Genomic DNA, 26749 nt, shown 5'->3' on the forward strand with positions numbered 1-26749 from the left:
AAGAGAAAACAGAAAAGTACTGGGCTGTGACTCTTGTAACGAGTCACCAGATGTTAAGAGGGGATGATGTGAAGGCAAGTGGCAGAGGGGACAGGTGACTGGATGTACAGGGAAGATACCAAAAGGGTTTTCATACTGCATCAGTGTCTTATCTGAAAACACAGTTTCTAAGACTTGGCTCAAAACTTCATGATTATTATGCCCACTAGTGTCATGCAAAAAAAAAAAAAAAAAGAATATATTTATGGTTTTGTCTTTCTTTTCTTTTTTTCAATCTATCTTCCTAAATCCAAAAGATAACCTCTATTGTCAGTTCAACAAAACGAAGAACTCTAGTTGCCTGCCCAGGGTTAAATCGACAAGTATGTCCACTTAGTGACCAACCACCAAGCGTTAAAGGGGAGCATTGCTCAGATCTTCTCTCCTGACTAAAGAGTTGTGTGACCCACTTTGCAAAACTTTTCCTTCTAACCAGAGACTTCCGCAACACTTATAACACGTAGTCAATCCACACACGCATGTAGCCCACCTTAAAATGCCACCTCTTAGGCAGCTGCCAATCAAATTGCCATGTGTTAATAAGCTTTTATTTTAGGACATCAGGAATGAAAATATGTATTTCCCCACTCGTCATTACTTGAACTTTAGTTCTAAACCCAGGGAGATAACAAATGTGGTGTTCTGTTTGTTAAGAGACACATTTCCAAATGACAAGGTCCAACATGGTTATTTAAAAATCAAAGAAATTGGAAATGACACTTAAGCATCTCTCAAGAACTAATTTGAGGGAAAATGAAGGCAAAGGGCATACAGTAAGTTCTACAGCAAGGTCTGAGTCATAAGATTAGTTTTCTTATCTCACTTTTCTGGATCAGAATAACGCACCTCACTTTATTAAACCCCCACATGTATATAATGAGCATCGGATAACTGTCTGACACCTGGCTATCTGTAGGTCATCCTCCCTCCCACCAGGCCAACTGCAGAAATGACCCACCATCTGTGGTAGCCCAAAGTCAAGCCCACTTTCAGTATGGTGCTCTCCTGTGTGGACTGTATCCTGACACGCTGATTTGAAGACAAAGTCAAAAGTCTCACCTTCTTAAGAAAAACAGCAACAACAAAGAAACAGCTCATTAACTCGAAACTCCCTTGCACCCCCACTGCCTATTTTGCACTGTCCAGGCGACATTTGCAGCACTCTTTATCGAGGACTGTAAACATGGTCCGGCATGCGGTTTCTGCATTCTTTTGAGATTTATTTTAAACCAGTGTAACCAGTTCGCTTTCTGGTTTGCTCTGGGATGCTCTGTAAAGAAAGCTGTGACTCCTTCATTGGGAAGCTTTTATAAATTTGCATTCAAGTAGACTGATAACAGAAAGTGTTCCCTGGTCACTCTGGGAAAGTATTATAACTGGTTTAAACAAGAGCTGTGTCACTTTAAATCTACAGTGAACACTGCACGATCAAAAGGACGTGTTGCCAGAAATACGAAAACTACATAAATCCGGACCTCTGTCAGATATGTATTTTGATAATGACCAGCTTAGATATTCTGTAATAGTAAATGCTAATTTGATTTTTGGTGCAACCACCACTGGACTCCTGAACAAAGTTCATCTACCTCGTTAGGTAAGAGACTCGTACAAAGATTATCAAACAGCACTTTGGCTGCCATCAGTCAGGTTGTCTTGTCAGGTGGTCGTGGAGAGCAGCCTAGTAGAGAAAGTAGAGTGCAATAAACTGTATGGCTTAGACTGCTCCTGCGTCTGTTTGGCCTTTTGACCTTTCTTCGAACGCGGAAGCCTATCCAGGTAAGAAAGGCCCATGTCCAATTTCATGGCTCCCACATGACCGTGGACATGGAGTACAACTGGGCACACCAAGGTTCCCAGAAGGGGCAGAGGACATCTGGAGGCCTCCAGGACACTCTAGTCCAAGCCAGAGACCTCCCATATCTGTGAGGTGTATGTGCAGTGTTTACTGTGCTAGAAGAAAGAACAATCTGCTCCTACCTTGCTCCTGCACGTAGTATGCCAAAAACAGGTCAAGCTCCTTAACTGATACTGTGATATGGTGCGGCTGCACACAAAGTGCTGGGTTTGTGCAGTGTGGGGACTTCATAAGTCGCTCTCCATCGGTACTCTCCAAAGGGATGCCTTTGAACAGGATCACCATGACTAGATCCAGACGCCAGACTTTGTCTGCCTGTCGCAGGCAGTCGATCCTCCTAATCTTACCCTTCTGGTCTGGATTGGATAAGACACAGCACGGGTGCTTCTTGCCAGTCACGGTAAGCACAAAGTCCTCGCGGTACTCCTGGCGGATATCTTTGCGCAGCTTGGCCAGGAGCCTGGATGCCCACTTCTGTTTGATTTCAGGCTTTTCACTGAGCAGCTCATCTTTGACTGCTCTTTCTTCATCCTTCGACATCCGCTTCTCATGCTTTTTAAAGTACTTGCGTTTTCGAGCCTGCAGGTTGAACCACGTATAGGCGATTGCACGGACGTGTGGAAGAAGCGCCTCAATAAATGGGTGGAATTCATCCTGCGGAAGAGGGGGAGGAAGAAGTGGACAGTCGGTTTAATTTCCAATGCTAAGCAAAACCAAAACAAAACGACGACAACAAAACAACAACAAAAAATCTCCAAACTCAGCACGAAAACTTATTTTAAAGGAAATAACATTATTTTCTAATTTAAAACAAACAAAAGAGCAGATCAAGAAGAAAATAAAGTATACCCCCTCTCCACCAAAATTCATAAACTGGTTCTCTCTCCTACAGAGAAAATAGAAGGTTTTATTTTGTATCTCAGCTCTGGTCCTATCCCCCTGGTTCCCACCTCCATGCCACGCATCCACATCCTTTAAAATAAGGCGCATGGCACCAAATTTAATATTTAAGTATTTGATTGACCAAGGAGCACTATGCAGTACCATTTTACAAGGAACACAGTGGGCTGTTTGTTTGTTTGTTGCTTTTTGTTTTGTAAGCCGGAGCAGAGCTTCTAAGAAGGCAGGAGCGGTGGCACGGTCCACTCCTCTTCTCTGTGGCACAGAAGCACAAAGCATGTACATGCCCACTGTAATGCTCACAGTTCCCGCTCTGGAGCATGCTCCCAGCAAGAGGCTGCTGGGGGCACAAAGAGCATGCGCCATTAAACTTGATCCATTTTCTTATCAAACGTCCAACATTCCAACACTGAAACAGCACCATTCCAAGAGTGGTAACTAGAGAAACCAGTATACAGTGAGGGAAAGTGGGCAAAGGACACGGCTTGTCTATCAGTGTTCTGAACAAGGTTTCCATACTTTGAACAGTGCATTCTCCCCCTGCACCACCAACATTAGCTTCCAGCAGCACAAACACACATACACATTCTCTCTCTCTCTCTCTCTCTCTCTCTCTCTCTCTCTCTCTCTCTCATTTTCAAATAGTTTTCAAAGTTAAAAACAAAAGGACATAAATGTCCTTGTGGCGGCTTTCCTATAGACTATGAAGCCCCACAGAGTCAGTTAATTTGTTACCCGATCGCATGAGTGTGGCAATTATTCAAACCCCTTTAAAAAAATCAATCTGAGGTGAACAATGAAAAAATGGCAACTTGGCACCAACTTTCCATCCTTTGTTTCTCCGCATGCTGTGGCACGGTGACACCAGGAGTGTACCCTGGTCGGCTACTGCTTTTGTGGAATCCCTACAAGTTGTGTGCTACACAGAGGGTACTTGGGGCAGGACTATAGGTTCACACATACATTGTGCTTGGGAGACTGCAAGTGCTCCGGTCCTATAGTTCCTAACTACATGGCTGGGAATAAAGTGGTTTACCTTGAAGCCCGGCATTTTTTTCTGCCTGTTTTATCTGAGCCTTTTAAAGGGATGGGGCTGTCAGGCCTTGCATGCAGACCATCTCTACCTGCAAATATTTCAGGCTACTTCCAAATGGAGTCAGTGTTCCACTCCTTCCTGACCTAGGTAAAGCTGGTCATATAAGCTTAGGCCTATTGCTGTTCAGAGAAAAAGACAGCATCCCACGCATGCACTGTAATAAACCAAGCACAGAGGGGCAAAGGAGAACTCTATCACAACCATTTTTCCTGGTCATGTTGACTGTTCTGACATCCTAACCACAAAATAAGTTTCTCTAATAGGTTATATCCCTAGCCAGAATTTTCTTGCTCGGGTTAGTTACTCTGAAGTATGTGGAGTAAAGAGCCTAGAAGAGTGACTAATTTTATAAGATAAAGGTGTTTAAAGTAAACTAATGACATTCCAACAAAGAAGCAGCCCCAGAATTCAGATCTCCACAAAAGCCTTTGTAAGATAAAACTCAAGCTTTGCGTGCAGAAGACTACAACATATTTAGCAGTTTGCAGCTCAGACCCAGAACAGGTGTATGTCTCCCCTAATCAATAACACGGTTATCAAGTACTCTGACATATTGCCGACTAAGAATGATTCAAATTTTTATAATACAGAATGTAGCTGATCGCATCGCAGCATGAGGCATAGCCAAATGCCATGGAGGAAATTAAACCGATCAGTACTTTCTTTCCAGCAGAGATTTGAACAATTCGGTTACTATGTGGGCACATTAAAGGAGGCCATGGAAAGAGTTAAACCACAATCTGTTCTTTGTGTGGGAAGGCAGCCCTGCTCACAGCAACCACAGCCCATGAGAAGACATCCCATCCCCATACACTTTCCGATGCCATGCTTTTAGCTCCCACTGTAACTGTAAAAACTTTGTTCATCCCCTCCCCTCAAAATATATGCAAAAGGGAAGGCTGCCCGCTCAAGGAAATGTGGACTGAAATGTACTTTATGAACTCACTTCCTATGACCTGACTTTTACTGTGATTTACTGATATGACTTAAAAACATGCATCCTCACTTCTGTAAGTGAGAAATGGGTGAGAGTGCTTTGTCCTGCTCCTTTTACCCTTACCACACTTCGTAAAATGCACCATTATTTAATGGCTATTAAGCAGTCCAGGAACACTGAAGTGCTTTGAGACTTAAATACTATGTTCAGTGACATTTCATTTTCTTATATGCTCATCAAACATAACTTCTGATTAAATGGTTTTGAGATTTAATATTTGACAATAAGCATCATCCATCATATAACAAATTTTAAATTTTAAATAATTGCGTCACACCACGAGGATGCCGATTTGTAAGCTGATTTGGAAACTCGTCACCAGCTTGGGAAAAAAAAAGCAAAAAGATACTGTCTTACTGTTGTCTTGGGTTTGCTGTTATTGATGGCAAATATTGTTTTAAAATATAACTTCTTTTATTGATTAAAAAGAAGTGGCAAACTTTCTCAGCCCATCAATTTGCCTTAGTATCTTTTGGAGCCTCCTTACTATGCAGACTCAACTTTACGTAGAGCATTTACTTGAGAAGAAGATGTACCATCCCAACATGATAAGAAGTAGATAGATATAAGCAATATGCCGTGTATATTTTTGCATTCCATGTCTAAATGTCACTGCCTATCGCCACATAGTCTTAATAATTTTAAGGGGCATGAATTCAGAATGTGGCTGTCCTCACATGGAAAAAAGCAAACAGGATTAAGGCATTCAAACATCCTAACTGATAGATTATCACGATCACACTAAGAAATTATCAAAATTGTTTTTCCCAAATCAAAGCACGGGGGTGATTTAGCATTTAAAGTCTCTACACTAAAATATATAGACAAGTTGATTCAGAATTTTCCTTAAAACATATGGATGTCCAGTGAGATCCTTTTTCTTATAAAATTTTCCTGTATTGAAGTAAATTGATAAAATAAATAGGCGAGTTAAAGTTCCAGATATAAACATAAAAATATCTTGCTTAACTGGACTTATTTATTCTGCTTCACGGGAACAATAGTTTCCAGGAAAGGGTTGAAAAACTGGTCCAACGTAGCAATGGAAGAGTAAGTACTGTGTGCTCTTGCAGGCTCATCACTACATAACAATAAACGCTGAAAAAACGCTGAAGGAAGTTGGATGACAATGAAAGAAAAGCATCATCATGCAAACTGAGGGTTGCACCAAATGCTTATGTGCGGAGGAAAATGAAATATTAAAACAGAGAGCTGTTCCTTAATTTTTCTCTTTACTCATACTGACCTACGAGTGCTGATTTATGATGATGCCACACCAAACCATTTTGCTAAATATCAAGATTAGTGGCAGCATCATTTAAATTAGGATTTAAAACAACCTAAATGCATCTATGTAAAACCTGGATTACGTCTTAAAGTTTCTAACCAATTAACATTGTAGTTTACTTTGTATCCGTAGGCTTCAAAATAGGTTGTGAGGCAGCAAGCATGTGCCTGTAACATGAGACTAAAGTACCCATCTGATACAAAAGTAATACTTTAGTATACTCTCACTTCAGCTACCTACAAAGTGGTGAAGGGATTGTTAATTGAGAGTTCTAAAACTGTAACTCCTTCTCTGGTAGGCCTTAAGCCCCAGAAACGGCACTAATACACCAACCCAGATTTATACTGGTAAAATAACAAAGAATACGTAGTCATCATCCTGAATTACGGTTGGTAAGGATGTGTCCTGGAATAGCAACGTGATAGTTGGGCGATTGTGTAGTCTAGGCCCCTAACACTCCATGTGTCAGGCTTCTGCAACAGTAGTTCTAACATCCACAAAGTAAGATGGAGCCGGTGACTTTTTAAATGCTTATTTCGGAGATTTTTTTTAAAAAATGCAATTCATTTGCTAGTAGTTCCCCCAAAAGCAAGTGTTGGAAATACAAACATGGAGTCACACACGGATCATCCAGTCCTTCCCAGGTAAGAACAAGCTAGGCCATCTTTGTGAAGGAAAAGCTTACTTCAGTCTGCTTCCTTTGATCACTATGTAGAAAGAATAGAAATGTTCCTGGTTTACCAGAAAGAGATGGGAAAAAGAGAAAAGCCTGCGGATGGATAAATAAAAGAAACTTTTACCACTACAGGCCGATTGTTATACCTGAGTTAATCCTTCGTGGGTTACTATCATTCATAGCTTTTAAAATGCAGATAACTCAGACAACCCATGTTTCCAGTTTTGTTAAATTAAAGTGCACGTTTACTTGCTTAAAATAGCCATATCTAAGTTAATCGTACTCAGATGCCAAACAAAATATAAACAATAAAAAATGTGTCAGCCAAAAAGCTACAGGGCTGTGTCCAATCACTGAATGCCCCTTATCACTGTTTTCATCTTCATTCACGATTTATGAATGCCGCAGTCCTTTTGAATCACAATGGTTTCTAATTGTCATACAATTGAAATCTTAATTATTTGTTCATTATAAAAAATGCATCGTCATAATGTAGATTTTTTTAAACTTTAAGACAACCAAAACTAGACGACAATTCTGTTTCGTTTTTATGACAATGTCAATGAAATTTTCCAATGACCAATCTAGACTCATACTCTTGAAAGTTGGAAGTAAGCTGTCCCATAACTTTCAAGGTTGAATTAACTGCTGTAAATTAACAGTTCGGGACTAAGCTAGTTAAGCTATCATCAGTTGGTGAGTTCATCCGGCACCCATGAAAGGAGGAAAGTGCGGCCAGGTAAGTCGCTCCCTCAATCTGACCACTTTTTCATTTTACCAACTGATTGAAGGGATAGAAGCTGGTTTAGGTTTTTGGTATAAAAAGCGTGTTTCACCTCTTAACATTGTTCCTTAAGGCAAATTTCCAAGTTGTTTTTTTTTTTAAAAAGACCTCACTTTTCCGATACTTCTTTATGCCTTGCGAGCTATGTTCAAATATCATCAAATGAACAAGTCCCACTTTTAAAACAAACGTGTCCTAAAAGTCCTAAAAATGCACCACAAACAACCCAACTCTTGTCAGCATAAATATATAATAAAGTGAGGTCTCTACAAAGTGTGGGTCACTGTAGAACAGGGTTTTAGGTCCCCAAATACGCAAAGTAATAGGTCCTCTGGACCACCACCTAGACTGGTCTTGTCACCCGCCCACTGCGGGCAGCGGAGTCCAAAGGCGCTCAAGCCAAGCTCTCAGCCCCTTGCCCAAGAGTCCCTCTACAGCTGCTCCCAAGCCGGAGTCCGCCCCACGCGCACCGGCCAGGGAGTAAGGGTGCTGCCACAGCCACCGCCGCCGCGGTCGCCGCAGGCTCCTGCGGGGCTCACGGCCACAGGTCTCGGCCCGGCCCACCCTAGCAACCTCACCCGCCCGTTGCCGGATCTCCCCGCTTGGGCGCTGGGATGGGCGTATAAGGTAGCCGTGGTCCCACGCCGCCCGCACAGCCCACCGCAACTCCTCACTACTTCTCGGGAAGACTAGGGTGTGCCAAGGTTAGGCAAAGCCTTAGAGGGTCTGCAGCACAAGAGCAAGATACAACAAAGGCGTCTGGGGCCAGAGAAAGCTCGAGAAAGCGACCAAGATAAGTACCTGAGTGAGACAGATGGGAGAATACATCATGACTTCGCCTTAAAACGCACTTTCCCGGAGATGCCCAAGAAAATCTTCGAGAAGCAAGGATTTCATCTATTCATTTTACAGTCATCTGAGCCCAGCGGTGCGATCAATCAGGACGGGGCTCTGCGCCGGATCACCGCAACTTCGCAACAAACCCAGTCCTCCTTAAATAGCCAAAGATTCAAGTTCACTCGGCGAGCTAGATTTCCCGGGGTGAAATCCAATCTACACTTTTAACCCTCTTGCGGTCCGCGCGCGCCGGCCGAGCTCTCCGAGGCCGCCGCCGGTGCAGGCTGCTGGTCGCCCGGTTTAGGGGATTTGTTTTCTGTTTTGCAGTTGTTGTTGTTGTTGTTGTTGTTGTTGTTGTTGTTGTTGGGGGCTTGGGGTGCGCGAGAGTTCGGCGTGTGTTGGATTGGGGTGGTGGTGGGTGGTGAAATGCTTTTTTTAAAAAAAGGCGGGGAGGGGGGCGCAGGAGGCCGGGCGGTGGGGAAAGCGAGGAGAATGTGTCACCGCGCTGGGAAAGTTCAAGGTTACCGCCGCCAATACTGCAGCAGGATCCGGGAGTGGCGAACGCAGGCGAAACTTTGCCGCGAGCCGACCATGTGTGTGCGCGAGGGGGAGCGCAAGCGAGTGCGCGCGGGTGGCGGGGCGCGCGCCGGAGAGGGCCGGGTGGGGGTGGGGAGGGGGGAGCAGGGAGAGGCCGGGGTGAGGGAGGGGGCGCAGGCGCGGAGCTCCCGGGCGGAAAAGCCTTTGCTGCGCTCCTGCCCCGCCACACCGCCGCCCGCCCGCCTCGCCCCGCGTCTGACCCGCCGAGCGTGGACTCCGCTGCCGGTGCCGATGCCCACAGCCCACGGAAGGGATCGGAAGGACCTCCTGAAAAAAATCCCAAACGATCGATCCCGCTTGGCTGCAAACTCCTCTTTTCTGTTCTGGGCGCTTTCCCCCTCCCTCTCTCGCTTTCTTTCCTTGAAAAACTTGCAAGTTGAAAGATTCACCGGTTCCACCCTCTGGACCCCGCTCGAGCTCTCTCCAAATCAGACTTAAGGATTGTTTTATTATTTAATTACACAATCACCGCTTTACTCCTCCTCCTCCAGCAAACGCGCGTTCCTTTTGCACCAGCCTCTCCACACCCCCCGCCCCCCACCTTCCTCCTCCTCCCGCGCGCCTCCCCCAGCCCTCGCGTCTCTCCCCCTCATTTGTTAAAGGTATCAGACCGGTGCCACAGTACTGGGACTTTTTTTTTTTTTTTCAGAAATAGCTCTTCTCTCTGCCACTCTACTTGCACCCCCGAAAACCCGCCCAGGGAGAGGTTATTTCACTGCTCGCTGCAGACGCTCAAGCCTCAAGAACATCCTAAGTGGAGAAGCCCTGAACCGGCCTGGGCCCAAGAAAGAAACGAATGGAAAATTCCCTCACACCCAGGCCGCCCGGAGCTGGGGCTAGGGCGCCGACTCTAGCACCCCAGGCGGCTGGAGGGAGTGAGAGGGCGGAGGCTGGGGCCACAGTGAACTTGGCCTCCTGGAGTTGGAGCGAACCGGGGCGAAGCCGAGGGCGCGGCGGGCAGCCCAGCCCGGAGCCCTCAGTGGCGAGCGGAGAGGGGCGCCGGGGTCCCTGGGGTCCCCCGAGCCTCGCCGCCGCCGCTCGCCCTCCCCCGGCGCCCGGTGCACGTGGCCGCGCTCGGAGCGGGAAGGCCCCGCCACCACCACCGCTCGCCCCTCCTCTCCTCCTCCTGCCGCGCTGGCCGCGTCCCAATCCCCACCCCCAGGGCCCGGGGCGCCGGCGGAAAGCGGCTCCCTTCCCGCGGGGGTGCAAGGCAGGGCGGGGCCGCGGCGCGCCCGAGGCTGCGGGGCGGGAGCGCGCGGGGTGCGTGTGCGGCTGCGGTTCTTCCCCGGCCGCTCCCGCCAGCGCCCCGCCCCGCCCCCCGCCGAGTGAATGAACTTGATTCCCGGGACCTGGGAGGCGGCCGGCCCGCACCCCTATTCGCGCGGGCACTCTCTCCCACACACACCGCCCCCCAAATTCCGGGTTTCCGCTAGGGGTGGGTGGGGAAATGGAGGAATCAAAGGCTGCCCAGACAATGGAGAAAGAAAAGTGAGCGCCCGGGGCTCCGTGTCGCCCTAGCTTGGGGCCGCCGAGCGTTTCCAGGCCCCCCGCGGCCTCCCGCTCCCACCCTGCGCCCCGGACTTTCCCCCCTCAACTTTCTCCAGTCCTCGCACTCCTGACCACCGTGCCCTCCCCCAGCGGACCTGAAAGAACCAGTGACTTTTTCCTTCCCCAAGTGGAAGTTACCCACATCAAGCATTTCACAACGACACATCAAGAAAAGTAGGCAGGTTCAAGTCAACCATGAAATGGTCACTTTTTAACCCCGTCCTGTCCTCATTAGGGAAATGCTCAAACACAGTCCGTTTTCAAAAAGCGCTCTTAATGAGGCGAGCTTGCCAAGTCTACCAGCTGCAGCCCCTGTAAACCAAGAGCCCGGTGAAGAAAGGCGCAGGGGGTGTGGAGGCGGGGAGGGCGGCGGGTCTAGGAGGACAGGTAAAGTCGGGGAAACTGTGAGAACCAGGGGGAGTTAACCCTTTAGGGCACGCGCCACGGGGAGCGGTCCCCTACCCCTGCTAGGCAAATCCTCTAGTTAGCGTTCTGACAACGTTAATTTCCTTTGTACCGGTCATTTCTTCTTCTTGAAAAGCTGGGATAAAGTTGACAGTCTTTATAGATGAAAGGAGGTGACAGTTGGGGTTAATCCAAATAAATACTCACTTCTCTCATAATTTTTAGGCAACCTCATCTTAACTTTTAAAAGAAAGAAGGGAAGGGAAGGAGGAAAAAAAAAAAAAAAAAACAACCCGAACAATCCCAAAGCATCACTTTGTACTGAGCTGCATCCCTTTTCTCACCCTCACCAGAATCTGCGGGAGGGGGGCGGGGACGCTCCACTGATAATACCAGCTTTAACTACTGGAGTTTCCCTTTGAACAAATATTCAATTTAACTGGAGTTAATTTACCATAAAAGACATTCCCCTTGGCACGAATGCACTCATGTCCTTGAACACACCTCTTTGAATGCCTGGACTCTTATAGAAGCATTATTTCGGGGTCTCTTTAAAAATCCAGCGCCCATCTCTGTGCTTCCCTCCCTTCCTCCCTCCCTCCCTCCTCACTACGCCACCCCCAGCGAAATCCTGGCACCCAGAGAGCACTCGTTTTCAACCAGAGCCCAGAAACAGCCGTTGTCCCCTGGCAAAAGAGGCCCAGTGCTGAGCCCTGGGCAAGTGTCTCCAGACATCCCTACCTTTCTCTCCCTTTATTAAGTCTTCTTTCCCAACAGAACCCATTTCCTTTGCCACTAAAACTAGGTTGCATCCAAAAGTTTCTCACAAGCTTAAAAAAGAAAAATTGACACCATTATGCAGAAGAATTCACAAAAGCTGCAGAGCGCCAGGGCAGAGAAGCAGCGTCAGACACAGGTAAGAACCCAGAGAGCCCAGATTCCTGGCCTCCCAGGCCCATCCCTGAGAGGCCCGGCTCTGTCAGGTGTCCCGTGTCTGTATTTGTACAGTGCTGAGGATGGCTGTGGTACATGCTGATAGCCATAGGGGATGCTTTGTAGTTTGGGGTTTTGATTTGTTTCCAAGGGGGGAAAAAAGAAACGAAACAGAAGAAGCAATAACAGTGTGGTGAGGAAAACCAAAAAGGAGTAAAGACTGAACAATAGATAGCTGGGAAAAAAGGGCTTGGGGTGCTGGGTGTGGAAGGCTTTGACTTACAGACCTCAGAGTCAAAGTCAAGAAGGCTGACACTCCGTGGGCCTCAAGCTCTGCTGCCTGCCCAAAGTTCTGGTCACTGTAGGCCTTCCCAGGAAGAACCCTAAGGGAATCCTCCTGGAAAATCTGACCTCCTGGGATCTCTGCTTTCTCTGGCTTCCCTCAGCACTTGTCAGCCACCTGTGCTTTGAGAAACACCCTTCTTTTTAAATACAAGAAGGATAGAAAGTATCTATGTTTTTTTAAAAGTAGGTTTCAAGTTGCTCTGCAGAAAAGTTTCTGATGCTGTCAAAATGGACCAAAAAGACTTTGGTCCTTTCTCTCCTAAACCCTCTGTTCTTCCTTTCTTGCATTGGGGGCCATAAAAGGCCACCTACCTTAATCTCAAAACCTGCTTGTGAAGTGCTCTCAACTACAGGGAGCTCTGTTGCCATATTCCCAGTGATCTCTTTGGACTATTCTCTGCTGCCACATTAGGGGAAATTGTCTTTTCTGAAAGTTTATTGAATTCTAAAAGAAAAGTCAGGGCTTCTAGTGGGTTTTCAAACATCTATCTAACTGTATACTAAAAAATTCACATTGCCACCCAGTCTGGGTCTTTCTCTGATCTCTAGAGAGGAGTTTGAGATCTCAAGTATCTCCTGATACTGGTTTGTTTTGTTTTGTTTTGTTTCTTTAATCTTTTTAAAGAAGAAACTGCAGAGACAGATTGCAAAGCCTGGGCAAATTCAAATAAGGTTTCTCCCAGCTTAACAAAGCTGTCATTCCCAGTGTGCACCACTACTTTTATTTTTTATCTCTTGCCCATGATTTACTAGGAGGTTCAACAGTCCCAATCCCTGCATGGCCAGTATCAATGTTTAAAAACTAAATACAAAAGAGACAGGTGACCTTCTGACCCCAGGAAGCAAGCTTGCAGAACTGCAGGTGTCCACTGTCTCATACCCAGGGACCTTTCTTTCCTCCAAGTATAGCCTGGAAAACCTAGATTTATATCCACCAGTCACAACACCAAAACCCTCCCCCCCAAAAAATGCATATATAAACAGGCAGCAAGTGCTAAGACAGCCTGTGCATGATAGGAACTGCAGAATCATGCCCAGCTCTATGAGCCCTTAAACTACTACTGTCAAATTAGGGGAGCAATTTCTCCCCACTGGAGAATTCACAACTAGTTGGTTTCCCCACCTACTGCCAGTCCTTTGCTTTTCAACTGAAATGAATAAATAACCTTGGACTTTTCTTCCCTCCTCTGGGAGCTGTTTGGTCTCCCCGAGGACAAAACTAAATGAGAAAAAATGACGCTGTTAATAATGCCGCTGCTGAGATGCCTGTACTTAACTATTAAAAAGAAATCCCACTAAGCATGTCTGCAGCCAGGACACAGTTGCAGGCTACCACTGTGAATGTGAACGAGGACCAGCCCAAAGGCCTCCATGAAGGTTCACTGGTCACGATTTCTCTACAGAGATGAATTCAGTACAACAAGAGATTCCCAAGTTTGAAATCATTTGGTCCCGGGCTACAGCGTCAGCAACTGGACTGAAACTTATGTCTGATTTATTTTGAAGTTTCAAAATTTTCTGTCACAGTTTCCTGGCTCTGTGTACAGCACTACAGAGGTTACATACACAGTGGTGCCTTCTCTGCTGATGCTGCAGTCTTGACCTTTTCAAAATAGATTATCTTTGAAGTAAAATCATACTTCCTTTTGTTTGGATGAGTAAACTGGCCGCTCGTCTACATATATGCTGTGACCTATAAAGACACAGACATTCAGAAGTTTTTACACTGTAGTATTAGAGGTGGCCACAGGCCATCTTAAACCTCTGTAGCCTTTTCTCTAGTTCTCCTTCGAAAGCTGCTGCTGTATTTCAAAATCAAAATAATGCCCAATAAGGGGATTTTTACCACTTACATTTGCAAATGGAAATATAAGAAGTAAAAAGAGAACATAAACAACTGGGCCTAAACACAGTATATATTCAGAAAAAAAACAAAGACGAAAACTCTGAATGTAATTTAAGAACACAGCAAGCTAGTAAATTTCAAAGCAATGAATACTGTCATGCTCTGTGATGCCATGCAAAGTTACAAAGTTACAGATGTGTGTGACATCACATCCACTCAAAATTATGCTGCTGCTCAGTCTGACCATATTAAAACTAAACGGATGTCTATGCTGTCCAAAGAATAGAAGGAATTTATTCTGCACATCAAACAATGAATCTGTCACCATTTATTGTATGAAACACTCAGCTAATCAATTTCCTGTTAAAATAGCTTTCAACAATACTCGGCTTTAAAATTCATCAGGGCCAGTAAAAACCTTTGCCCAGTGCACAAGAATGCAGCCCTGACCACGGACGATAATTACCATTCTAATACTTTTATTGCCCGAGCGGTTTGTTTTTTTTTTTTTTTTTTTTTTTCCTGTGCTCCCCATCACTACGCAGGAATCTCCAGTATATTGTATCAGCAAGTTGGAGTGTTTGACCTTTGACCACATATGATTTAATAGGGACTTTTCAGCGCTGGCACTCTCTCCATCCCTCATACCATTAAATAAAAACATTAAACCTCAAATGTAAAACTGGAAACCACAACGTTTTTTGCGTTTCACAACCCTTTGCAGTTTTTACTTAAGCTACCCAAAGGTCGGCCTCTTAGTCTCACAACAGGCTTCCCAGTACCGTAAATGCACCGGGAAGTCACTCATTCTGATTTTGATTAAATCTCCAGCCTTCCACACGTGCACACATGCACCCTGCTTATTTACACGTGCATTCTTTCTAACCGCAGAAGCATGCGTGTATGACTTTCTGGACTTATTCCACTTTAGGGCTGATTTAAATGTCTGTTCGAATATGGGTTCAAAAGTTAACCCGACCCCCCCCCCACTCCCATTGGAAGTTATAGTTACAAAAGGGTGCTGCTATAAGACCCGTTCAAAGAAAGTCAGTTAATCTTGTGTATTTTGGCGCCTTTTCCCTGCCAGCTACTGTACTTGAGGGGGTAAGAAAAACCTGGAGATCTTGTCTGTCCTGTCTCAAGTTCAATGGCAGTTCTTCAACCAGGAGGGGAAGATGGCCATTTTCGCAGCCCTAATAATAATTCAGATCACGCCACCTCGGCATCTTGTGTCAAAGTCGAAACTGGCTTCCCCGCCCCCTTCAACCTGAAAGCTGCCAAGTCTTCACACACTCCGCATTCAACCACAACTTAATGGATGGGATATTGTGCATTAAAATGTGTCCCAGACTCACTGTCGAAGAGGACAACGGAGAAGGCAGACCCACAAACAAGCACACACAGATTTAGGCAGAGGGGGATCTTAGGCGAGGGCAGAAACCAGTGGGGTGGGAAAAAGACGCATTAACGGGAGCAGGAAGAAATCCATCATAATCCTTTTTTTTTTTTTTTTAAGAGTTGAGGGTGTTGGAGGTAGAGGGCTAACAATTCCTCGCTCAAACTGGGTGTGGACGAGTGAGCTAAACTTTAGAATGACACCAATTTTTAAAACCCTTAACACACCAATGGAAGCTACGTAAAACTTTTTGCATTTGAAACCGCATTTTAAATAAGAATATGGAACAAAGTAGTGCCTTAGGGTGAAGTAATACGCTTTCATTAAAAAAAATAAAAATAAAAACGAAATGGACTTTGTGGGCGGCTAAGTATTATTTATAATTTTCCCCCAACAGTAAAGGGAGAAGAGGAGAAAGTGGAGTCAGAACGGGATGGGCTGGGGTGGGGGTGGGGGTGGTTTGCCGGATTCCACACTGTTTGAATTTAGTATAATTCGCTGATTCCCGCCATAAGTGTACTAAAGTTGCCAACGCTTACAAAATACGTATTTACGTTAGTTCTGAAAATCCAACACCATTGTTCAATCTTTAAAACAAAAATACGGCCTCGAGAAAGGAGTAAAAGAATCGCTGTACACACAGGGACAGGAAATAAATTGTGTGCGTGGGGTTAGGCAGGAGGTTGCAAAGGACGAGCATGAAATGCAAACAAGACCGATCATTTTAAAGCCACATACCATCGCACTGCACTAAATAAAACAGATCTGGAGTCTGTACAGAACCCTGGGCCGCTGACTTTGCGTGTCTCGGGTAGGAATTTGTGGTTGTTTTTCTGTCTTTTTGTGTTAAGGGTGTTTTGTTTTGTTTTGGGGTGTGTAGGTTTTTTGTTGTTGTTTTCTTTTTAAAGAAATACCGACGTAGTCTGATACTGTTTAAAATTATTTCTGCACGGCCACACTTCCTGGCCCAAGAAGAAAAGCAGGTTGAGGTAAAGTCTGGAACGCAGCTCCCGTTGCTCGCTTGGGCGGAAGACTCTTGGCCAACTCCCACGCCGTGTAGTGTGAGTGTGTGTGTGTCTGTGTGAGTGTGTCTGTGTGTGAGTGTATGTGGGTGTGTGCGTATATGTGTGTGCGCGCGTACGTGCGTGCGTGCGTGCGTGCTCCAGGGCGCACGGTCTCGCGCGGGCCTCGCCGTGCTGGGATTGGCCTGGCCGCGCCGCCCGGGCCTCCCGCCCCGCAGCCCTGCCCCGCCCCGCCGGCCGGGACGCGGGAAGCGGCGCTTCGCTTCCGCCCGGCGGCGGGAAGGCGCGCTGGGGGGGGAGGAGCCACGGGAGGGCGGGGCCTGTACCGCGGTGGGCGTGGCGCCAGTGGGTAGTGGAGCCTGGACAGTACCCGACCTAGCGCCACTGGCTGTGGTTCCTTGCGGTTCCCTGCCACGTGGCCAGAGCTGCTACTGCCCGGGCCTCGCTGGTTTCCGTGCAGAGACCGAGAGGCCCCTGGCTCCACGGCCTTTGCTTTCGAACTTGTGTGTGCTTAGGCGGTGCGAGACATTGTTAGAGATGGGGAGTAGTAGGTGGGAGAGAAAGCAGAGAACTCTAACCCCGCCCCCACCCCCTGTATCTAGAGGACATCGGATAGTATTGAAGTTCACAGATAAACCTGTTTTAATTCATAGTTTTGAAAGTTAAATATATGGAGCGAGGAATGCCTGGATTTAAAGTAATCCAATTATTTTCATCTTAAGTATGAATCTGTACTTGCATGGTCAACACTTAAGCAAAGTCGGTATAAAACCGTGCTTGAAAATGTAAGACTTACAAGGTAAAAATATAACATTTGCCCTAAATGCACTTAGTTACTAACCCACGTGTGTTTGGAGATTTTATTACAGGGATCATAATTATGTAATTGCTCAACTGGCAACAATAGCTTCAAATAGCCTCTAAAAACCCTGTTCAATTATATGATTACTAGTGAGACTAAAAACACTCCCAATGAATTGTTCTTTATCTCTAAATGTGAACATGTCGGTGTTAGGATCCCAATTGTGTTTACATCAAAGTTCTGATGAACTTAAACACTGTTAAGGTTTGCAGTCCCTACAATAGACAACTGTAAATTAAGAAGACATTTGGCCTCATTACAAAAAGAGTCCCCTGCCCATAAACATATACGCATACATGGATGGAGTTTGTTCCTGCATGATACACATACCAATTTTCAGTGCTAAGATTATTGATCCAAAAAAAAGTGCTACCCAAATTAAAGTTTAGAAAATGCACCATTAAGAATGGGCTGTTAGCTGCAAGCTTAACAGTTCCCAATGTCCCCTCAAACACCAACACAGGTGTGTATATGTTTTTTATAGCCACATCGTTTTTAGGAAGACAGATGAACAACTAGCAAAGAGGACAGGAGGCGTGTTCGTCATCACCAACACACTCAGCTCAAACTTCGGAGGGAAATTTTTCCTTTCAAGGTGTTGGTCCATGATTATAACCACCTAGCAGCCTGGCGGTAAACTTGCTCTACACAGGCAGTCAACTTAAGTGAGCTACAAACAAATCACTGTGCATTCTAGGATTGACTGGTGGTAGTTTTATGGTCAGGAGTCTGGTCCGTGGAACACAGACTGGCACATGAGGCATTGCAGACCAAGAATACAATGAGAAAAATCCAGAGCTAAATGCAAAATTATAGAAAGCAGGGACGAGACTGTTTTAGACAGGCGGTTTTACCGCCACTCTTCCATGTGTATCCCAGGAGGTATCTGAGGATCTATCTCGTGCAAAGAAGACACAGTCCAATTTTGTTTAGGAAATACTTAAGGGACAAAAGGAGGAAACAAATGAAGGGGGAGAGATGCTCCCCACTCTCATTATGACACAGTAGGATCCAGTGCTGGTGTCACTTGTCAGTAGATGTCTTCCTAAGCGTATTCTTTGGTGATAAAATGTACCCTTGCATGTCATGTCCAGACTTTTGTAGATTAACTTTTTCTGTCGGCATGTCACCCTTTCTCTCCACATTTGACGGTTATAAGAATACTTGTCCCTGTGCCGATCACTCTTCTGCCTGTCAAACATGCACACAGCATCACGCGAGGATGCTCCAAGTTTGTGAAATAAGGAGATAAATTTTCAAGTGTGTCGTTCAGAAATCTGTCTGACGGATTTGTATTCACCTCAATACAATTGTCGATCCTTCAAATGGCAAGTGATCAGGATCTTTTGATCTCCGTCGCTGACTCTCTGGGTCTTATATTTGGCAACATAAATTTGCACCAGAAGTGCAAATTAGGAATGTTTTAGTGTAGCTGTTTCTCTTAATAATTTTGACTGAAAAACCTTTCCAAGAATATAATTAAGATTTAATATCTTCTTATATTCATTTTTTAGAAATTATAACTACTGATTTTATTTATTTATTTTTTAAAATGACTGTCCAATGGCCAATGCTTCTTGATCATTTTGGACATAGGGACCATCTCACTAAAATTGCAGACAATTTTTTTCCATAGAATTTACTGGCAAGAACTCCTAGCAAATACTCACTTTAGATTTTTCTGGTTCTTCCTATAGCCAAATAACTGGAAATGCAGTTTCTGTATGTTTTCTTCAAACTCAGAAGTTTTTAATGTGCTAGCAACATCTGTGTGTTTATAATGAAAATAATTGCTAATTATTTCCCAAAGCCATGCATTATTTCAGAGCTTTATGTCATAATTGAAGTAATTCCTCTGCCCCATCTAAACCAGTAATTTTCAGTCATTGCTCCAGAGGTGTTTATTTTGTCTTCTCTATTTCCCAAAAATATAGGAAGCATATTTTCATTATATTAGTGAAGGGAACATACTAAAGTATTATATTATTACATTTAGTCTTTTGTTTCACCAGAAATTATTTGAGTTTAATGCATGTAATAAAGTTAGTGGGATATTTAATACTTACATAGAACAACAGCATTTTACAAGTAAGTGGATAACTATTTGGAGTTTATGTAAAATCTTAAAAATATACAATGTATTTGTTATTGCCTATAGGCAATAGTTTGAATTGCTTCTTTGTTATTTAAAATTATCTAGAGAGACTTAGACCTGGACATTTACAAAGTACCAGATTTGAGCATCTTGTTGGAGATGGTAGGCAGGAGCTGTCTGTTCAGGTCTTACCAAGGAAAAGAGAATGCCTATGGCGAGTACTGCCTTGTGAAAGGAAAACACCAGCCAAGCCTACGTCAAAGTCTCTGTTTACGTTTTATTTTTCATTGTTTATGGCGACCTTTAGCTATAACCTGTTATGCCTCTTCTAAAGACACTGGTTTTAAAAACGGTGTCTTTCACACAAGAAATAGTTCCTCACCATTTACAATTCTAACCACAAAGATCTTGGGAGATTTCCATAGAGGCTCTTGAAGTAAGGTTGAAACTCCACAATACCCAGGGCACACGGAGTCATTTTGTAGCCCACGGAGAGTGTGGGTACAAAAATAAATATCTACATGCAATATTCTTTCTTCCACTAACTGCATGCTGCACCTGTGCACACATAGATCTGATGACATCTGCTAGCAAAATAAATCTCAAGTGGTGTGTGGTGTCATCAAAAACCTGCGATGGTAATATGGCTCACAGCCTCACTTACCAACCCCAGGCTAAGCAGAGACCAACTAGGAGTCATTGCTCACACTTCAAGAGCAGGTTAAGGAGGTTTAAAAGGGGGGGGGGGGGGCTATAAAATATGACTCAATATTCGAAAATCTGCTTTCAGATTCAACAGTGGTAAATCAATGTCTTCTGGCTTCAAAAAAATATATGGCAATTGCTAGAAATTGTCTATTTAAAGTATTAATCATTTCTTAGCCTATGTGTGTTTTTAAGATTTCCTTATAAACACAAAGCATGTGCAATTAAATCTTCATTTCTTGCCTATACATTCATATGACTAGAACTTTAACCATCAAAATGCCCATAAGAAGAGGGAATAGATTTGAATCAATTTCACTGTAATGGTGATCAAATTGAATAAAGAAAAACCAAATGCTTTATCAAAAAATTTTTTTCAGAATATTTTATGCCATATGTATGAGACAACTAAATTACTAAGGTATTTTTGGTTGGATTTTTTTTTCCACTAAAAAAACAAAAAACCCCAGAATTGTCTGGCAATCCAAATACTAGTACAGAGTAAGGCAAAATACCAGGAAATGCTAGACATCCTGTCATCTTTCAGTGTTAACCTGGCAGAGAACTCTCCTTTTTTTTGTACAGTGGGCCACTTAGAGTTAAGTCAGCATCAAGTTCCTCATATCTAAATTTTGTAGTCACTTATCCCCAATGTCACAGATTCCCAGTGTCAATTCTAGAGCATGTTGGTGTCTTTCAAATTGCCCATTGCTTAACAATATCAGTAATCACACTTGTGTCTTGATCCCATAGCTCAGAAAGTATAGATAAGAGACCAGGAGTAAGCATAGAAGGGATGTAAGTCTTTCTTCAGGCCATGACCTTCTGGCTAGCAGGAGCCCAGTCCTTGCTAAGCACTAGTGTAAGTGGAGGGCATGCCTCTGCATTTGTGATACAAAGGGTTTTGTGTGAATATTCTCCTCCAAATTTGTTTAGAAAAGAGTCAAGTCCACATGGGGTCTTCTGAAAACCTTCACATTGACTTGTAGAATGGTTTTCTCCTCACTTTGCAGTTGGTGTGGGTTTGTACAGTGAAAACAGTCTTAATAAAAACCAAAGACAATTTTAATTAGGGACAATAAGTCAGCTGCTCTTCCTACCCCCACTCCCTCCTCTGGCCCAGTGAAACAAAACCAAATCCCCTTCTAACATATTCAGAAGCCAAACCAATAAAATTGGGAAGTTTTTGATACCACTAGGCTACATGTTGTTAAAAATGGTTTATGTTGTTATTTGTTTGTTTATTCTTTTATGGACAAGGGGAAAGAAGGAACAGAGAGGAACAGTGTGGAGTGGTAAACTTGAGCACACAGGCTAATCAAATGTGTGACTAGTGGTGACTGTTTCCTCCAACTAAGGGTTTCATGAGGATCCACAAGCAATACAGAGTTGGGGAGAAACCCAAGCTATAAAAACTTTGTCCTTTTCACCTTCAGTCTTTCTAATCCCATCCTGAATTGCCCTTTTTATTTCTTTTACCATTATGTTAAAAAAAATAGTATTTTTAAAACAAGAATGGAGGCACTTTGCATAAATAACAAGATAAAAAAAGGCATCCAATTATAATCCTGTAACTTAAAGTCAGGGCATATTACCAACAGGTTCTTTTTTTTTTTTTTTTTTTTTTGGTTCTTTTTTTCCAGAGCTGGGGATCGAACCCAGGGCCTTGCACTTCCTAGGCAAGCGCTCTACCACTGAGCTAAATCCCCAACCACCAACAGGTTCTTTAGTGTATAATATTTGCTACCTGAAAACCTAAGGTGGATAGAATTTTGTAACTTTTCCATCCAGCCTTCCGTTTGCATTGTTGATACTATTGTATACTCGTCCCCCCCACACACACACACACAAAGACACACAGAAGCTAGCAAGTCCTTTTGAGACTTCTAGATAAGAGAATAAGAAACAGAAACCACCAACTCCCCCAAAAGGGGACTGTGGGGGGGGAGGTGGTTGTTGTTAGAAATTGTTAAAGTTTAAAATGAAGCCTGGAGAGTTTACATAAAAATCTAAACAGACTAGTACCCTTGAAAAGGGGATGGTGGATATCATTCTGCGCCAGTACTGCCCAGAACCTAAAGGCTGCCGCTGAATGTCTTCTTCCCCTTAGTTCCCATTGCTCTTGGTTCCATTACAGTGTCTCACTCTCCCAGCTCATGGGTGTTAAGCTGGCTAGTAACAGTGCCAGCATCACAGAGTAGAGCCTCTCACCCCGAGTAACTGCTCATTTTCAGTATGTAGTCCATGGGTCATGGGCACATTGAGTCCTAAGTACTAATGTGCAGCCCCACTGGGATGACTGTGGCCACAAGCTACTTCACAGACAAAATGCCCAAGGGTGTCACCACCTCTCCAGCTCCTGGTCATAATTAATTGTAAATGTTCATAGACACATGAGCCCAAGAATGGTGGCCCACACACAGTAGGTCCTTTCCAGTCTCTTATTAACAACTGAAGAACAGTAATTGAATGAGGACAGTCAGTTAATGGGGATGACACTACATCCTCTCTAAGTGATTCAGGAAGCACCTAATGGAAAAATTAGATACGTCGTAACAATTCTGTCATAAAGAGACTAAAAGGACAACATTCTTATAGACAATCCCTATCCAAGAAAATATAAATAGCCCATCCCTCCACAGAGAGGTTTTCTGAACTCTAAACCAGGACACATGGTACAACCAAGAATTTGTTAAAATGGACTTAAGATTTGAGGAACTTTACAGTTTTTATTTTTTCAAATCTGTCAGTGATAGTTTAGTAAATGGATAAAAATCAACTTTGGTGACAATCACAGCCACCTTGTAGCCACAATTAAAGCGTCCCCTAGAGTCCACATTTGCTTGTAGGGTTTGAGTAGGAGGCCCACTTTCTGCGTGCTGGTCCCCAGTGTTCTCCAGTAGACCCGAGGATACACATCAACACCAGGCACCAACTGTAAATAATTGAGAAGCCCATGTATTATGTATGCCCTGGGGCTATGGTTACCTTCTTGGCCCGTACATGGCAGTTCCATGTCCCATCAAGCTCTTGGCAGAACAGTTTTAGTGACCCTTACTGTTGCAGTCCAAACACTGTACCACAGCCAGATCAGACCCTCTGTACCCTTTCCCTGTGGCCGGAATAGGCAGGCTCATTAGGGAGCATTTTAAGTAACACCTACAAACTGATCTTTTCCTCCTCCATGGTCCCTTGAGGCCAACAGCAGCACCTTCATTAAGCAAGGGCTCCCTAGGGTGATAGTTTTCTCAATCTTGAGTTGAAAGGAGAATTATGGCAAGCGATAGTAATTACCGTCTTCTCACCCCACCTCTCCTCTGCACTGGATTTATGTTGATTATTTCAGCTCTTTCAAAGGTGAGGAGCTTGAGGCTTGGAGAAGTTAGCTAGCCCATTGCTGGTCATTCGATCAGCCAGCTCTGATGAAATGAAACAGCCCCCATGGCAGGGGAAGCCTGCAAGATGGTCACCACTGCGGGGCCGGTGGCTGGCATCTGTGTGGGATCTTTTGGAAGCTGTACACATGCCTTGGAGAGAACTTATCACTCTTCTTTTGAAATTATCTTTAGGACTCCAGGCACATTCTTTCAAACATTATCAATGGGATAGATCTTCCTTCTGTGAATGTGGATTCTGGTTTTGGATATAGAGAAGATTTGTTCATTACCCTATGGTGTTTAAGGAACTTATCCAGCTGGGTAAACCTGTTTGGCTCTAAAACAAACATGATAGAAAGTAACAAGATTGTTATTTCATTCTCTTGTATGTTTTGAGGTGAGAGAATAAGGCTTTCGACTTAGACTCAGAAGCCCTGGCATTTGGGGGTTCAGATCCTGTCTTAGCTACCAAAGCTGTGTGATTCTGAGCAAGGTTTGTTGTAGTTCTTCACCATATTCTCTGATCCTCAAACAGAACACAACAAAAGAATGTTTTCCTTAGTGCTTGGGGATCAAGTTTTGTTTTGTTTTTCAATTGTCAAAATTCTTAAGATCCTTTTAGAAGAATGTTTTTATATTTTATTACTGAAATAAATATTCCCTGAACTCACCTGTCCCCACCTTTCCAACGTGAGAGAGTTGATAAGATCTATGAGAATGACCAGACTATAGACTGAAAGATAGGGGCCTGAGAACCCAGTGGTCCTAGCAAAGAGCTTTCATCTGCAATAATAGGAAGAGGGGTCCCACTAGTGCCCTGACCACACAGTCCTGGGTTTGAAGGAGGCTGTGCTGTGGTCAGAAGTCAGTCAGCTGGCAGACTGTTTCAAATCACTCCCAGGGCATCTTTGGAAAGGTAAGATGGTTAACAGCATCTTGAGCAAGTGCCCTTTGTAAACTGGTTTAGTGTGTCCGCCCCACATCAGGGTTTGTGCTCAAGGACAGAATGGTACACTGCAAACAAGAACAGTATCCAAAAGCTGAGGCTAGTGATGACATAAAATAGTGGGGCCCCATGATAAGAACTGTGACAATCTCAGAAGTACTGACACAATGCTGGTCACCGATTGCAAAGGATGTTTCTAGGAGACAAAGGAGTACCTGCTGTGTCTGGAAGGCATTCTATGGGCAAAAAAACAAATGCACAAACAAATAACCACAATACCCTTGCCCAGTGTGAAGAGGCCTGGGATAGGGACAGTAGGGGGAGGAGAATGCAGACATAGCCAATAGAAATATGGAATATGTGCGCCCTTGTTTTGGGAGCATTGACTACCCAGGCTGCTTAGTTGGGTCAGGAACATGACCTGAAAATTCTGGAAACCTGGTAAACAGGTGTTTAGCAAAAGAAGGGACATGGGGCTGTGCAGTTCTTCCAAAACAGTGTAGATCAAAGGTCGTATAAGGAAGAGAGTTCGAGCAGTGACCTGGAAGTACTCTTTAGGCCAAAATGCTTTCCAAGAGTACTACTCCCTCTCACCTTAGAACTCAGAGCCCTCTGCATCTAATTCTCCTAGAAATCCAGATCCCAGTGTTGACTTTCACTGTGCCTATGAGAAAACTGTGATAAAGAAAGTAGACTCCTCAGCCAACAGCTTGTGTCTGTGGCAAGAAATGAACCAACACTGTGTAGTCCTAGAATTTTGGCTCTTACCACAATGAAACCTTTCTTCACCACCATGTAACCTGTTCCCTTCCACCTACCAACCATTCATCACAGCAGGTTGCTAAGCTTTGAAATCTCCTTTTCTTTAGGACCTGTAAGTCTCTGACTGGGGAAAAAGCTATGAGCAGCCTTGTATAACCTGGCCAAATAGATGGCTAGCAGATCAGGATTACACACACACACACACACACACACACACACACACACACACACACACACACACAGGAGGTGGGGGTTGGGGGAGGACTAGGACTAGGACTAGAGCAGGCCTGCAATCCCAGCAATTCCAATCCAGGAGGCTGAGACAGGAGAATCACAAACTCTTGCCTATATTACAGAATAAGATTAAAGCCACCACGAACAACATAGATCCAATTTCTAAGAGTTCAAGATGGACTAAAAATATAATTAAGCACTAGAGTACTTGCCTAGCATGTAGTAAGCACTAGGTTCAATTGCCTATGCCATAATAAAGGAAGGAAGGAAGGAAGGAAGGAAGGAAGGAAGGAAGGAAGGAAGGAAGGGACGGTTGAAGGAAGTGAATATGTCAGTGACTAAATACTAGGCTGTTATGCAGTCGTGCAAGAGAACATAGTATAGCAAGGAAGGAGTCCTGTTCTGTTTAATGTGCACAGTGTGAGCTGTGAGAGCATTGCTGGGGGTCGGGTTATCCAGTTCTCATTCTCATTATCCATGCTAAGGAAGAAAACACCAAGTAAGTGGGACACTTCTGTGATCCCAGCACCAAGGAGGCGGGGTTAGCAGGACAGAGTTAGAAGCTAACCTAGGTTACATAAGCAGACCCCATCAGGAATCAGAGAAAAAGGAGAAAAGGAAAAATGGAAGATTTCTGGTGATCCAGAAACCATTCCTGCTCTCTAGCGATTGCTACATTCAACTTTCTTCTTATTTCTAATAATGCAAACATATACCTGTAACAAAGACCTTCCCCTAATACATATACCCCCTGACTTCAAAGTTACATGTAAGGGAAAACATGCACTGGTTCCTTTTATGTCTGAATTACTGCATTCGACATTTTATGTGAGACTCTCTCCTGCTGTTGCTGATAACAGATCCCACTCCGCACCTCGCAACATTGTATGTGAAATTCTATTGTATATGTATACACAATTTGTGTTACACTTGACAGCCTCTGGATCATTTCCAATATGGGGCCAATATCAATAACAATGATGCGAACCTTGTCCTTCCTGTTTTCTAGTGTATGAGCATATATGTCCGCTTAGGGCATAAATCTGTGTGCAGAATTCCTGGGTTTGCAGTTTGCCAGTAAACTTTGTTAGACAAAATGCTGAGTATTTACAAAATGCCTGTACTCACGCTCCCAGCAGCAGCCTATGAGTTTGAATTTTTTTCCATATTCACCAACACGTTTAAAAAACAAAACAAGACAGAA

The 26749-nt window shown here is 44.2% G+C and overlaps 1 protein-coding gene and 1 long non-coding RNA gene across 15 annotated transcripts in view; one reads left to right on the plus strand and one right to left on the minus strand.

Moving 5' to 3' along the window:
- The window catches only part of Nfib (nuclear factor I/B), a 406951-nt gene that overhangs the window by 205486 nt on the left and 174716 nt on the right, over window positions 1-26749 (minus strand). For 7 of the 12 annotated variants that reach the window (NM_001429575.1, NM_001398939.2, NM_001429572.1 and 4 more), the window contains 2 exon segments: window positions 2017-2548; window positions 8437-9097. In NM_001429575.1, coding sequence (NP_001416504.1) covers window positions 2017-2548; window positions 8437-8466 — 562 coding nt within the window. In that variant the 5' untranslated portion in view covers window positions 8467-9097. 12 annotated transcript variants of the gene reach the window in all.
- LOC100910558 (uncharacterized) overlaps window positions 11665-26749 on the plus strand; it is a 38045-nt gene continuing 22960 nt past the window's right edge. For all 3 annotated transcript variants that reach the window (NR_110678.1, NR_110679.1, NR_110680.1), the window contains 1 exon segment: window positions 11665-11938. This is a non-coding gene — a long non-coding RNA (uncharacterized LOC100910558).

Source organism: Rattus norvegicus, chromosome 5 (genome assembly GCF_021556685.1).
Source record: "Rattus norvegicus strain SHRSP/BbbUtx chromosome 5, alternate assembly SHRSP_T2T, whole genome shotgun sequence".
Classification (NCBI taxonomy): domain Eukaryota; kingdom Metazoa; phylum Chordata; class Mammalia; order Rodentia; family Muridae; genus Rattus; species Rattus norvegicus.